Source organism: Liolophura sinensis, chromosome 8 (genome assembly GCF_032854445.1).
Source record: "Liolophura sinensis isolate JHLJ2023 chromosome 8, CUHK_Ljap_v2, whole genome shotgun sequence".
NCBI lineage: Eukaryota > Metazoa > Mollusca > Polyplacophora > Chitonida > Chitonidae > Liolophura > Liolophura sinensis.
In genome coordinates, this window is record NC_088302.1 from 49,799,240 (window position 1) to 49,812,859 (window position 13,620).

General features: G+C 39.2%; 1 protein-coding gene across 1 annotated transcript; it reads right to left on the reverse strand.

Moving 5' to 3' along the window:
- Window positions 1–855: 855 nt before the first annotated feature.
- On the reverse strand, window positions 856–10,488 carry LOC135473636 (solute carrier family 23 member 2-like). Its single transcript, XM_064753498.1, has 9 exons — window positions 10,243–10,488; window positions 9,762–9,913; window positions 7,851–7,945; window positions 7,416–7,492; window positions 6,255–6,436; window positions 4,422–4,542; window positions 3,285–3,441; window positions 2,561–2,814; window positions 856–1,149 (listed from the first exon to the last, which is right to left on the reverse strand). Exons 1-9 carry the CDS (start codon window positions 10,486–10,488, stop codon window positions 856–858), a joined length of 1,578 nt encoding a protein of 525 aa, XP_064609568.1.
- Window positions 10,489–13,620: the final 3,132 nt, after the last annotated feature.

A 13,620-nucleotide genomic window follows, 5' to 3' on the forward strand; every position in this document is an offset into this window, starting at 1 on the left:
AGAAAGAAAGCTTAAAGCTTGCCATGAACATTTCTTCTGGGGTAGATATAGTCGTATGAACAATTCTTACCAGAATTGTCTCCAAAGATAACCGAAAACATGGCGTGCAAGTTTCTTTAGTATTGACAGAATTCCTCATTAATAAAATTTTTCATTGCATTTTTTCAAAAGGACAACATACCTGGTATAGTAACGTCCAGAAACATGGCCACTATTACACCCACAACCAGGGGCATTCCCAAAAATGCGGTTATTGTCTGATCTAATTCCTCAGAGCCTGTGGTGTACAAAATCACAAATGGTGAAAATTCGTGGCATGTAAATAACATATGATCAAACCCATCCGTGGTGTGCAGTAAAATGGCATATGATCAAACCCATCTATGGTGTGCATATGATTAAAGCTGTGACAGCTTAGTGCGTAACGGACATTTGTTCAAATGTTAATGATTTGTAAATGATAAATAATATGAGCCCGTGGTGTGTACATGACATGTTATCAAATTCCTCAGATTCGATTCGGAACATTCCTTCAAAAAGAAACCACCAAATACCTAAGAAACTATATAAAGTAAGAAATACAGGAGATATCAACAGCACTGAAAAATTCCGAAAAAAACTCCATAAATGTTCTAGACGTAAAATGTAATGTGACATATGATCGAAGTCGTCTAGCTGAGTCTGTGGCCTACAATTCACTTTTGACCAAAATGTTTCCCCTCTTTTCAAAAGAGAGAAAGTTTTTAATTTAAATGAGTTTGACGCCAAAAGCGTATAAGTGTTTTTGGATGTCTGAACTTGGATGATTGGTAGTAAATGAATGAATTCCGTTTTTTAAAATACACCTAGAATCAATCAATTAACCAATTGCACACCTGTTTTAAAAGTTCCCGGATGTTGTTGTAACCAAGTGGGAAAGACTGTTCCAGCCATGATGGCGATGCCCAGAACACCTTGACTCCGACTTGACCACAAGTCTACTGCCTTTAGATTGGACAAGGCCGCGCCAACGAGAAGAGAGATGGCAATGAATATAGGACCAACGAGAACAGGTTTGGGAATGGCGACAAAGACAGCGCCTAATTTGCCGCACACGCCCATCAGGATCATGATGAGACCAGCGATGTTAAACACACGCCTGCTGGCGACCTAGATAAGCAAGTGAAAGAGATTACAACTGCCATTATAGTCGAACTGTTAGCTGGGGAAGAAAGCAATCCGCCAAATATACAAACGTATGTAGTGAAAGCACGCCCTCGTTAAAACTGACCCACGCCCTTATTTGGTAATGGTTGTCTAAACATAAATGCCACTTATTAACTTACATATACTTAACATTGCCCAAATAATCATTAGATGAGAGATCCATGTCGACCACTTATCACCACCACTCCCAAGGCCCAGAGAACAATGAAAATAGGGGGAAATGGCCTGTCTGAGAATGAGATTTGATCAATGTCACGAGTGACCAAGCGATTCAAGAAAAATCATCTGTATTCAGGGCTGCTATATATATTTCAATACATAAATTCATTACTTTTTCATGACATTTCAATGATCAAGTCATACAATAATTCATGATTTAATCGCGCAAAATGACAAAACCTGAAAGCCAGTTTTGAAAGTTATTTTTATTGCATATTGGCATGGCCTCCACATCTCCCCTCCAGTCCACCCTCACACATTGTGCACACTTGTTAACAATATAATTCGTTTACAAGTAGAGTACGTAGTGGTAAGACATCGCACAAGTATGAATGTCGATATTCAGAAACAAAAATCCATGACTTTTTCATGACAATTCATGACTGGAAATTTATTCATGACTATTCAGGTTTTTTCATGATTGTTATAGCCTTGTTTATGACTAGGCCAAGGGCTGCTCAAATCATCCACCACCCCATCCCTAAAGCTAGCAGTTTCTTTGTTGGTCGTATCTCGAAAGGATCTATAAATACTTCATACTCAATATCAATGTATCACGAAGAAAGATAGTTAGTATAATACCCATCCGACAACAAACAAGAAAAATATAATTAGACGTACAGCAAAGAGAGTAAAAGCAGAGCAGTGACGACAGTATGATCGCTGTTATCTTAAATACCTCAGTCGGGGTTTTACTTTCCTCTTTACTCTTTCTTGGGGATTTAGGCCGTACTCAAGTATGTTTTACTTATACGACGGCGGCCGGTAGTATGGTGGGAAGAAACCAGGCAGAGCCCGGGCAAACCCACGATCATCCGCAGATTGCGCCAGACCTCCCAAAGTACGGCTGGAGAGGAAGCCAGTATGAAGTGGACTTGAACTCGGAGCGACCGCATTTGTGGGAGGTTCCTGTGTCATTGCGCCGCGCTGGCGTGCTAACCAACTCGGCCACCTGGGGTTTTATTCTAGCTGTCCATGTAAAATCATGTAGACAAATAACTTGCTGACATAGGATTGCTCGAAGGATGTCAACATGACCAAAATCAAATAACTTTATTTGATCCCAAATCCTGTCTTGCAACTACTCCTATACATAAATTTGTGGATTAGGAAGCCCAGGAAAACCGCTATTTACCTTGGTGATGCCGATCATACCGATGGTGTTGCTGTAGGACGTGGTAGCGTGGCCGGCGCCCATCGCCCCCGAGAGAAAACTTCCCAATCCTTCCATGATGATGCCTCGGTTGATGGCGTGTGGGGGTGGAACAGCAACGCGGCTGGGTCCGGTCGTCTGGACATAGTCACCCACAGACTCCAGAATACTGGCCAAAACCACGACAGCGATCATGACGAAGTACGACAACTTTATAGACGGGGCTCCATACTGACCTGCAGTAAAAATGATTGATTGATTGGTAGAGCTTGGTTTTACTTCGTTTTCCGCGTTGTGTTTTTGTCACGCCACAAAAGTTTTTCTTACAAATGCCATCAAACAAAGAGTGATGGATCGGGTCGACAAGTTTTGGTGTTGACCTCTAAATACTAATCGTGAAAACGAGGAAGTCAACACCATTTTGTGTATGACCTTTTGTTAGAATGTAATATAACAGTTTTTTTTCATTCATTTACTTGGTTCTTGTTTAACATACTGAAGCATTTTCCACGTCTATGGTGTCGGTCAGTTTTATTGTTTAAGTAAATCGCAGTACCCAAATTCCAAATTTGACGTGATCTTCAACGACCGTTAGCGGCCATGTGAGCCTAGTCGAACTCTTATTGTCAAGAAGGCCTTACGTTTTCTCTTATCGACATTCAGGTTCACCGCAGCATTTCATGTTATCAAATGGTTTACCACCGACCTGGATATGGGACGGTAAATACTGGAGCGTTCCGTACTGAATCGATGGCAAAATCTGTCCTGGCTTGATACTGCAGAACACTACTGTCATCCGGGAAAAGTCCACAGACGGTGAAGATATAGGAGATAACCCAACCAATGATCACAGAGAGTAACACCTGGAATAAGGTCAAACATCGGCATATCAGACATTAGTTAATGGAAAATATGTCATAGGAGAGTTTTGAGTTGAAGCTATTCTGTCGTTACAAGTAAAAACAGTTCAGTTGTGTGATGTAAAGTAAAGTGTGACTTGAGTAAAGTTTTAGGCAAACTTTTTTTTTTTACATTAACTTACCGATCATCTGTCTCACCCTGTTCCAGAGGCACAAATACACATATTTCCTTTAGGAACTTCTCAAGTTCACAAAAGTTCAGCTCCTCAATTTTCTCCGTTCGTCAATTTTGAATTACTTTTAGTGAAACTATGTTCAGAGGCACGTGTTTTAGTAAATGTGATAAAAAGTAGCTAACATTTTTGACAGGTCACATTATACAGCTGGACTTTTTCTAATTTTATCGATAAAACAGTTCGAACTCAAAACTTCACTATTGGTTCGTTGTGATTTAATAGCTTACGTCTCACGTTTTTTATGATTTTTTAAACATAAGTTATATAACATACGTAATCCATTACAAATGTTATTTGTCGGACTGTTTGTGTTCCTTCATTGACCACCTTGTTTTGGTTCGGGAAAACAAATTGTATAACTGTACTTGTAATGTATGACAACAACAGAACTTTTCGTCTGGGGTTGAAATTTCTGGTTGCTCTTAACAAAAGGTGGGGAATATAAATTAATAGACGTCCATTTCCTTCCATAACTATGCTAGTTTCATGGGAAAATTTGGGGAAATTTATTTTTTTATTTGACTCGTGTTTAATGCAATATATATGCTCAGAATAATTCATTTATATGAAGGCAGGCAGTCAGGTTTATGGGTAGACAGGACAGGTGATAAATTGTAAAAAAATTAATTAATTTCATGTGAAATCTCCAAGACGAAGATGCTGTTTCACAGTTGCTTTAATAGTACGATAATATTAGCAATAAAATTGCGTGTGGAGTGTACATGGACAAATAAATCAAGTACTTGCCGGGAATAGTTCAAACAACGGAAAGGGCACAAATTTGAATCCACCTCGCCTGCTCCATGTGGGCATTGGTACGTTATACCTGTTCACGTACTGAGATATAATGATGATGATGACGATGTTTCTGTGAAGAGAGGGATAGTAGGCTATATATAGAACTAAAAAAATATATGGCCTATTTACCGTTCAAAAGCAGCATATTTCTTGTTGCTTATACGGAAACATGGTCGTCACATGACCTGTAATACAGCCAGTCAGATTTTTTATACGCCTGCATCTAGACAATCGATTGTTTGTATGACCAAGTTTCATCGGCTGCAATCCCATTCAATTTGCCTCTGCGCTTTACAGTTCATGCATATGGACGATAAGCCCGTCAAATGACTACTGCTCCCATAATATCCCTAGTTTATCATTTGATTGCGCTTGTCTGTTTTGTTTATGTATTTGTAAACATTATACTGCTTTTGTGTCCCACAATTATTTGATATATACAAACATAATTAGACTTATTGCTATTTTTTCCTTTAATACTTCAATGCTATCAATATAATCAACATATGAAAGTCATCATGCCACATTTTATTTATTTATTTATTTTACTGGTGTTTTATGCCGTACTCAAGAATATTTCACGTATACGATGATTGCTGGTAGACCTCCCCACGTTCCGGAGAGGAAACCAGCATGAGTTGGACTTGAACTCACAGCAACCGCACTGGTGATAGGCTCCGAGGTCATTGCGCCGTGTTGGCGTGCTAACTCCCTCGGACACGGAGGTCCCTGCTGCCATATTTTAAATAACATCAGTGAAAAGACGCGAACTGTAAAGACCTCAAGATATTTCCTGTGATAAACATTGTATGAGTTTGATAATCTCTACAGGACTATGTATTTTTTGTCCAAAAACTAAGTTAGGACATTCGAAACATTTATGACCATTTTGGTTTGGAATCCGGTCATAAGGGTCATTAGTGGGTCTAAGTTCAACCTAGGAAGAGCATACCGAGGACAGCTTGCTGAGCGGATTCATGCCATTTCATTTGGATATGTGAATTTAAATTTGAACAGTGCAGAGAGTGACATGCAATAAAATAACGACTTTCTTGAATGAATAATATCGGTTGAGCACATTGTTGACTGTGTACATGTGTGATCCATTCCACAAAATGTTTTTTAACCCTTGCAAGATGTGGGTCATCGTAATCATGTCAGATATACTCCTTTTCCCAGGTCTTTCCAAAATGGTTGTCTTTCATCAGAAAAACCCCAAGCAAAAAAATGATTGCAACAGACACATAAATATAAGCGTCAAGTCCGACATTCATATACCATTCGTAGTCCGTAAAGGGTGTTCGATAATCGCAAGATCCATTTCCAAAACAACGTTTAACACAAACTCCCAAAGACAAAGATATGTAAGAAACTATACAAATGAGAAATAAAGCCGGTAACACACAAGAGAGAAGCGGTCATCAGTTTTCAATGATGTCGGGCAGACAATGAATATTCCAGGCATGAATTCCATATCAAAGTTCAAATTCGTAAAACATTCTCATTCAATGAATGTGGAATACAGTTGGAATAGAGAAGGGACAAAATAGTGGAGATCAGCACACAGGGACCAGTTAACCATCTACTATCAGGGTATCGCAATGACGAATAACACAGAAACTGTGTTGTTGTCCTAGTTTCATGAAGTACATGTACATGTAAATTCCTGGTATGGAATATGTGCCGCCGGTGAGAGTAAGAAACGTGACTGTGTTAATAATCAACGACTCAATAATCAATTTGTCATGCACGCAATGGTAAAGAATTAATGCGATGTCTTACAAACACGACATTCCCCAGTGGATCTCAGCGACAACAGAGATTAAACTCTGAATGGAAAGTCCCAGGAGCAGAATGAGACACGTGATGGAGATTGGTCCCATGGCCCTCAGCAACAACCCGCCCAGGCCGAATGCACCAATCACGATCTGCAAACCGGAAGCCGCCATGAGAGAGCCTTGGATCTGTGGATGAAGTATTGAGAACAAACTGTTTCATTTATTCTATTGTTGTTTAGCGCCATGTTCCAAAAATATTTAACTTATACAATGTCTGCAAGAAACAGGGGAAGCCGGAAAGAAAGAAAGGAAACCGTTTAACGACGAAATTTCCCACGTATATCGTCAGATATGCACACTATGTTGGTGGAAGACAAGTGTTCCTCGTTGAACGTCAGACACCATAAACGGTTACAGTAGCGTCGCTTACCACTTAATGTTACCAAGATCTTTAGGGTGAGAGCGGTAATCCACAGTTCTTGAAAGCACTATTCAAAATCGAACAATTTTTTCCCACTTGGCCACCACCTGCCCCATGCAGGACAAACTGACGACTGTCTACAGAATGACATTACATAACGCCATAAAATTCAGCTATCCACCACTTCGCTAAAAGTGTCTGCAGTCTAACCCTTTGTTGCCTGCTTTAAATGCTGGACCTCTGGTTTAAACACAGCTTCATCATTTGTTTATTTATTCAATTAATCACAAACTCTCATTAGTAAGGCAACAATGATCATAAGATCTTGAGACAAAATATCACAGAAATAGTGTCAAAACAGAAGCGATCAGTAATTCAAAATGTCGATTAGAGGTTCACTGTTTATATGTTTATTGGGTTGGAGTACCCTCGGTAATCCACTGGCCTGTGGCAATTTACTGACCATTTTTCTCACATATGACGTTTTTACCCTCGGAAAGAGAGCTCACATTGGTGGGTGGCAAGTACTCTACAAGAAACTTCATGTGAGTCCAGCTTTGAACACGTTAAAATTGAAGGACAAGCATCTGAACTGCGAGGCCATCATCAGTTCTTTTTGTGTGTCCAGATACAAGTTTACACATGGCATTTTTACACTTATACGATAAACATAGACTGAATTCGCGATTTATATGTCAACAATTTGTTTGTTGCAGATGCATGAGGACATTTTAACATACATACCTTGTTCCACTGCGTCAGCCAAGGTTGCTCGCGTGATTGAGATATCGTACCATTGGTTAACAAAGATGAGTTAAAGTCTGTGAGAAGAGAAAAAATTTGAGTTTTCCATGTGATTAATATAATTAGCACTTCGTCCCCTGACGAGTAAACATCCCTGCTGCGTTAACAACAATGTTGTACTGTATAACTGTATTGTTGCTTGACAGAGAAGTAATGGAAAAGAACAGAGTTTGAAGTTTCAGGCATGTCTTGTGACTGCTTTAAACAGAACATGGTTAAGAAACGCTACAACACTCACAATAGTCCGATTACTGCATGAAACAAAAAGCGCCTGAGTCGCCTAAAGGACACAGAAACCGAAAAGTTATTTTCTTTCCCTACATCTTCAGAAATCGGAAGGGGTTAATACCTAGTGGGTTAGTTCTAACGGCTTACCTGTGATTTCAGACTGGCATCCCCAAGCAGGTTCTGTGGCGGCGTTCATATAGGGCAGGGTGAAGAGGATGGATGGGCCTTGGAACACGGGCAATCTTTTGGTTTTGGGATTGAAGTAAAAGTAATATTTTCAACAATAAAATAACATTTTTCTGTTGTGTATTAACAAAACGGTCTCCAGAACAGCTGCTTCTTTCAGCAATGAAACATGAATCTTCTAGAACCTCAGCCAGGATTTAGATAATTAGTCTTTTTGGTTAAGTAATATTATGCAAAGTCAAAGGCCCGGTTTGAGATTTAATATCAGATTTAACGTTGAGCTAAGACTTCAGTTTTGCACTTAGTTTAAAACACATTGTGTACCAGTGTGTTAAATATGAACTGAAACTGCTGCTGTTATACTTTGACTCTGGAGGGATGCTGAATTATGCTAAATTTTAAATATATAATATGGCTTAATACCAGTATTAGCTAATGCACTTTCGAACATCTGGGCCTAGAAGTGGATCAAAGCCGGGAAGGCGAGGCCAATAAACACAGGTTACAAGACCAAAGTCAGGAAGTAATTCAAAACTGGTAAGGTGAAGATAGTCGGCACACAGAGAGTGTTGCCAAAGTCATATGTGGATCAAAACTTGTAAGCTGAAGATAATCGACATGCAAGGAGAGTGTCCAAATCCAGGAAGGGGACGGAAGACTGAGACCGTTGTCAAGAAGCTGACCTCGTTATGATGGTGAAGGTAATGGAGGCACAGAAATTGAGAATAAAAAAAGGTCAGGAAGGTCAGCTAAGTAAATTCCACCCAAACAGCCAAAGATCTCAACGAAAATTCATATAAGTTCCACCCAAGCAGCAAGTGATCTCTAAGGAACCTTACGTAATTTCAGTCCAAAGCAGCAAGTGATCTCTAAGGAGGTGCATGTAGTCTATGTATCAAAACAGACATTGGCATACCAGCCGTCAACTATTAAGGACGTCCCAGGTCAATAATTGCAAGGCCGATTCCCAAAACGACATATAACACAAACCACCAAAGAACTAAGAATGTATGTAATGTACGAAAATAGGACGGAATCATGCAAAGGGAAACAGTCAACAGTTTTCAATGATGTTGGAAAGACGCCAGGTATGTTCTAGGCGACTGAGTGAAATCAGTATTCAAATCATGTATGTAACAAAATATGTATCTCAGTTCTCCCTAAAGCAGCAAGTGATCTCTATAAGGAGCTGCAAGTAAGTTCTACCCAAAGCAGCAAGTGATCGCTATAAGGAGCTGCAAGTAAGTTCTATCCAAAGCAGCAAGTGATCGCTATAAGGAGCTGCAAGTAAGTTCTACCCAAAGCAGCAAGTGATCTCTATAAGGAGCTGCAAGTAAGTTCTACCCAAAGCAACAAGTGATCTTTATAAGGAGCTGCAAGTAAGTTCTACCCAAAGCAGCAAGTGATCTTTATAAGGAGCTGCAAGTAAGTTCTACCCAAAGCAGCAAGTGATCTCTATAAGGAGCTGCAAGTAAGTTCTACCCATGAAGCAAGTGATCTCTATAAGGAGCTGCAAGTAAGTTCTACCCATGAAGCAAGTGATCTCTATAAGGAGCTGCATGTAAGTTCTACCCAAAGCAGCAAGTGATCTCTAAGGAGCTGCAAGTGAGTTCTACAAATGCAGCAAGTGATCTCTAAGGAGCTGCAAGTAGGTTCTAGCCATGCAGCAAGTGATCTCTGAGGAACGCCATGTTAGCTCCACTCAAGCAGCCTCGGCTGTGCTATCGGCCGTTTTAGTGCCACCAAAGCCCAAAAACAGAGTTGATGCGGAATTGAGAACATTCCCTGTTCATACAAAGGCATACATCTTAACCACTCGGCCAATACCCGCACGCTTAGAATAACAAATAGCATATACATGTACATACAAACCTTACACCGAGGGATGTTTGCAGAATCGTGCAGATGCCTGACATTACAGATGTGGTGGAGTACAGAGACGCCGCAAATTCTTGATCCGAACAAATGAACTTCGACACAATAACAGCCATATTTACACATGAGAAGATGTTAGTCATTGCAATCTACCAACAAAGAAAATGTGATAACAAATATAAATGATCAGTATTTTTTCGAGTAAGAAAAGGTTTTCATGTACCACTCTTTCCCACTCAAGCCAATGACATGTAGTTGAATATACTTACAATGAATAATTCCATCAAAGAAAAGGTTAGACATGGTTTGTTTGATGTCAAAGTCTGCACGCTTTGTAAAAATATGGACGGTCATAAAGAAATTAGGCCACTGCGATATGCTTTCTCAACAACTTTGGATACATTTCTGCTAGCACTATGACTTTATTTCATTCGAGACTTACTTAAAAAAGAATCAAAACAAAATTTTAAAAACCTACCTGAAAACCAAACATAGTGGCCAGGTGTATGGGTGGGTTGTCTGGCACGTCATAGTAGAGGCCCGAAGGTTTAATTTGAGTCGATGCAGATCTATCATACAGTTGACGTTTGACCTTACTTTTATCCGGAGCTGTCTTACTGCCATTTGCATGTGTACTTCCGTCGTTCCGGTTCTCGTTGTCAGTATACTCTGGCACATCCGGGGGAACACCCTTGCCTTCTGTCCCAGTTTCTCCCTGTACCATAACCGTAATAATGATTGAATAAAAATAATTTTATTTTGTACAAACATTGTGAAAATTAAAGATTTTTCTCTTGGTGAGTAAAAATGGCTTAAGCCGTTTTTTTCCAAGTTGGTAAACCTACGGTCGTCACGTCAACGGTGATAGCTATCAAAGCATCAATGTGGCGTGGGAGTCCGCATGGATGGAACATGACATGTTTCTAGTAAGTTCAACGATAACGTCAATTCCTAAAGTTTCCAACCATTGACCGAAAATCTTTATAATGATATTAAGAGTTAAGATGTTAAGATGTATAAAATATGCTTCAAAAATAAATGTATTTTTTGGCATAATTTTCTTCGTTAAAAAGTTCCCTTTCATGTTTTCTTTAAGTCACCTAAGGCTCTGTATCAATGTTAGATTTCCTCGGGCTATAGAAGAGAATTTCATTTCGAAAAAAGTATAGTTTTCCGAGCTGAGGATGCAGTATATTACTAAGGTGTTTAACGCTTCTTTCAAAACACAGAGAACGCGTTGTTCTGGATATGTACACCAGGTATATCATAATATCCTAAAACAGGCACCTCACTGCCTTGGCGTTCAGCATGAGGGTGTAGATCAAGTACTTGTCAGGCATCCAGTCTGGTGACATCGGCATGTGTTTCAGTGAGGCCGCACCATAATGCATGTCAGCATATAGAGAACGGTTTGCTGCATGTAATACAGCAGGCACTAAAGCAGTAAGTGTCGCACTTCTGGCAAATTTTCCGTGAAATTTTAAACGGAAAGCTATTTGCTAATGTATATGTACCCTGGATTCAGCATCACAGATTTAGGAGCAAATATTCGGTTTCTAAACATGATCTTAATGTTCCATGTAGGAACCTACATAATTTTGCCCAACTTCATCTTATTCATGCCAGCGTTTGGTTTTACACGTTCGAAACATATACTTCAAATACTTATATTACACTGATCAAATTCGAATGTTTGATCCTGTCAGTCTGTGACTTGACGGCACATTTTCCCTTTTTCAAGCCAATCCCGACATAGCTGTAGCGACAGAGACATCATCGTGTCACCCTTAGTTACGTCAGTTAGGTTATTTAGCCAAATTCTCGATTATTTCTCAATTATTTCGTTGAATTGACGTCCTGACAGTTGAATACTTATAGAAAACTTTTGATATTTGTCCCTCATTTAAAAAAATCTTCTCAGAGGATTGCAATACCGTCTTGTAACCGCTTTCTTGTCAGCAAAGTTGACAGCATGATTAAATGAACATGTGTAATACATGCATAAAGAAGAATGTAACTATTAACAGTTACAAGTGAAAATTGAAAAATACTCCGAATAGTAGTCAGTCTAATTTAAATAAAAGAAACGCGATAACCATAACAGCGACTTATTTCTCTATATCGGCTTGTCATATTAATACATATTCAGAAGAATGCCAGACAAGTTATAGCACCAGGATTAATGTTTGCTATAATGCATAATTATCGAGCTTCCCTTAACTTATTAAACAAAGATCAGCATTTTTTTGTCTGATGGAAGAACATGATAATTGCCATGATCACTTACTCTCTCCCTCTGCATTGCTCCGTCTCTCGTAATATATAGAACGAATCTGACAGAAGGAGTCATCTTCACTGGGTATAGGAAAACCTGCGTGCCATGGAATATAGATCCAGAATTATGTCAGAAAAGCACGTTTACTGTCGTGTGTACATCACCAATTATGAATACATTATGCTGGTATTATTCTCAGAGATGTCCAGTGACTACACACTGTCCCAGATTAGTTTAACGGGCTTCACGTACGTTCTCCATCAACAAGTATTTGTGACCGTGTCTTGGATTAAAATGTCGCCGAATCTGGACACCTAGGGTTAAAGAACTATCAGAACAAAAGTCAAGGCACCAGCAATATAAACGCTATGATATTAGAAGTTTGGTGAGAAAATGGCCATTATGAGCCGGTTATCGACCTTAGGCCTGAGCTCTCTATTATACTCCTACTATAAAATGACTTTGGCCCAACCAATCAAAACTGGAAATAGCCATCTTGAATTGTTGGGTGAAACATGTTTTTATTGGCCAACTTGGCTGACCTGATATAAGCCAACAAATATGACAAGGTTGTCTGCACACCGTTCATACTGTTGAAGTTGTTATTTCACGGAAAGGTACAGACTTTACAAGTGGTCATAGAAAAAGAAGTAGATTGTCAAATTACATGACATGCTTTAAGGTTGGAATATCACTGTAAAATAAATCAGTGAAAGTTTTAAATTTTGTTTTACATCTGTATTATTGCGTTGTATTCTGACTGATTTATTTTAAGTCCACGTTTCTGGGAAGACAAGAAACGCCAAAAAATATGCTGCAATATAGATTCTATCTCTTCTCGAATAAATCTTCTTCCACAGTTTCACGCATGGAAATGCCATGATTCGATAATATAGAAACATAACGTACAAAGTTTACAATAATCTTTGACCGATGAATTAAGTGAACTTACTGACACCTTTCATCCACAAAATATAGAAATGCTCACGAACGCAGCCACCGGTCACAGAAGTCTTCTAACATATTGAATTGATTGACTCTATCGGGCCTTGACCCGAGTTTGTTAAACATATGTATGCTCAGACTTAATTGAAGCCTCTTACTCAACAAATAAAGATCATTTTAGCGCCCACTTCAGCATGAAAAATGATCAAGTTAGGTCCGTGGATTACCCAGATACGTATAGACATACGTTTCAGAGTATTAAAATACGTTCTCTGAGACACAAACATATCTATACATGCAGTACTGATTCAATGCATCTACTGATTCAATGGATATAATATCGCATCACAACTGTCAGATATGAGACCGAGAATTAACTGAGGAGAGCACGGACTATGAAAGACTACAGCATATGGAGAAAAGGAAGAGCAGCTGGTGTAATGTATAGTTGACATTGGTTTACACGTAACCGGTGAAATGCAGCCTTTTGACAATTTACCTCTGGGTTTTATTCGAACTGCTCATTTAAATGTTTAAATCGTAGCAAATCACACGCCCCCTAATATCATGGTTTAAGCAGAAGTGTAAGTGTATACAATGTAGTTAATTGATCAAACGTCACTGGTCTAGAATTAC

Excerpts from the sequence above, each read along its gene's own strand:
- LOC135473636 (XM_064753498.1), bottom strand. The coding sequence starts at position 10,488 with ATGGTACAGGGAGAAACTGGGACAGAAGGCAAGGGTGTTCCCCCGGAT. Across the intron at positions 7,493-7,850 it reads ATGCCAGTCTGAAATCACAG|ACTTTAACTCATCTTTGTTA; the intron begins GTAAGCCGTTAG and ends CTCTTCTCACAG. Across the intron at positions 3,442-4,421 it reads CGTTGTTTGAACTATTCCCG|GTGTTACTCTCTGTGATCAT; the intron begins GCAAGTACTTGA and ends ACCTTATTCCAG.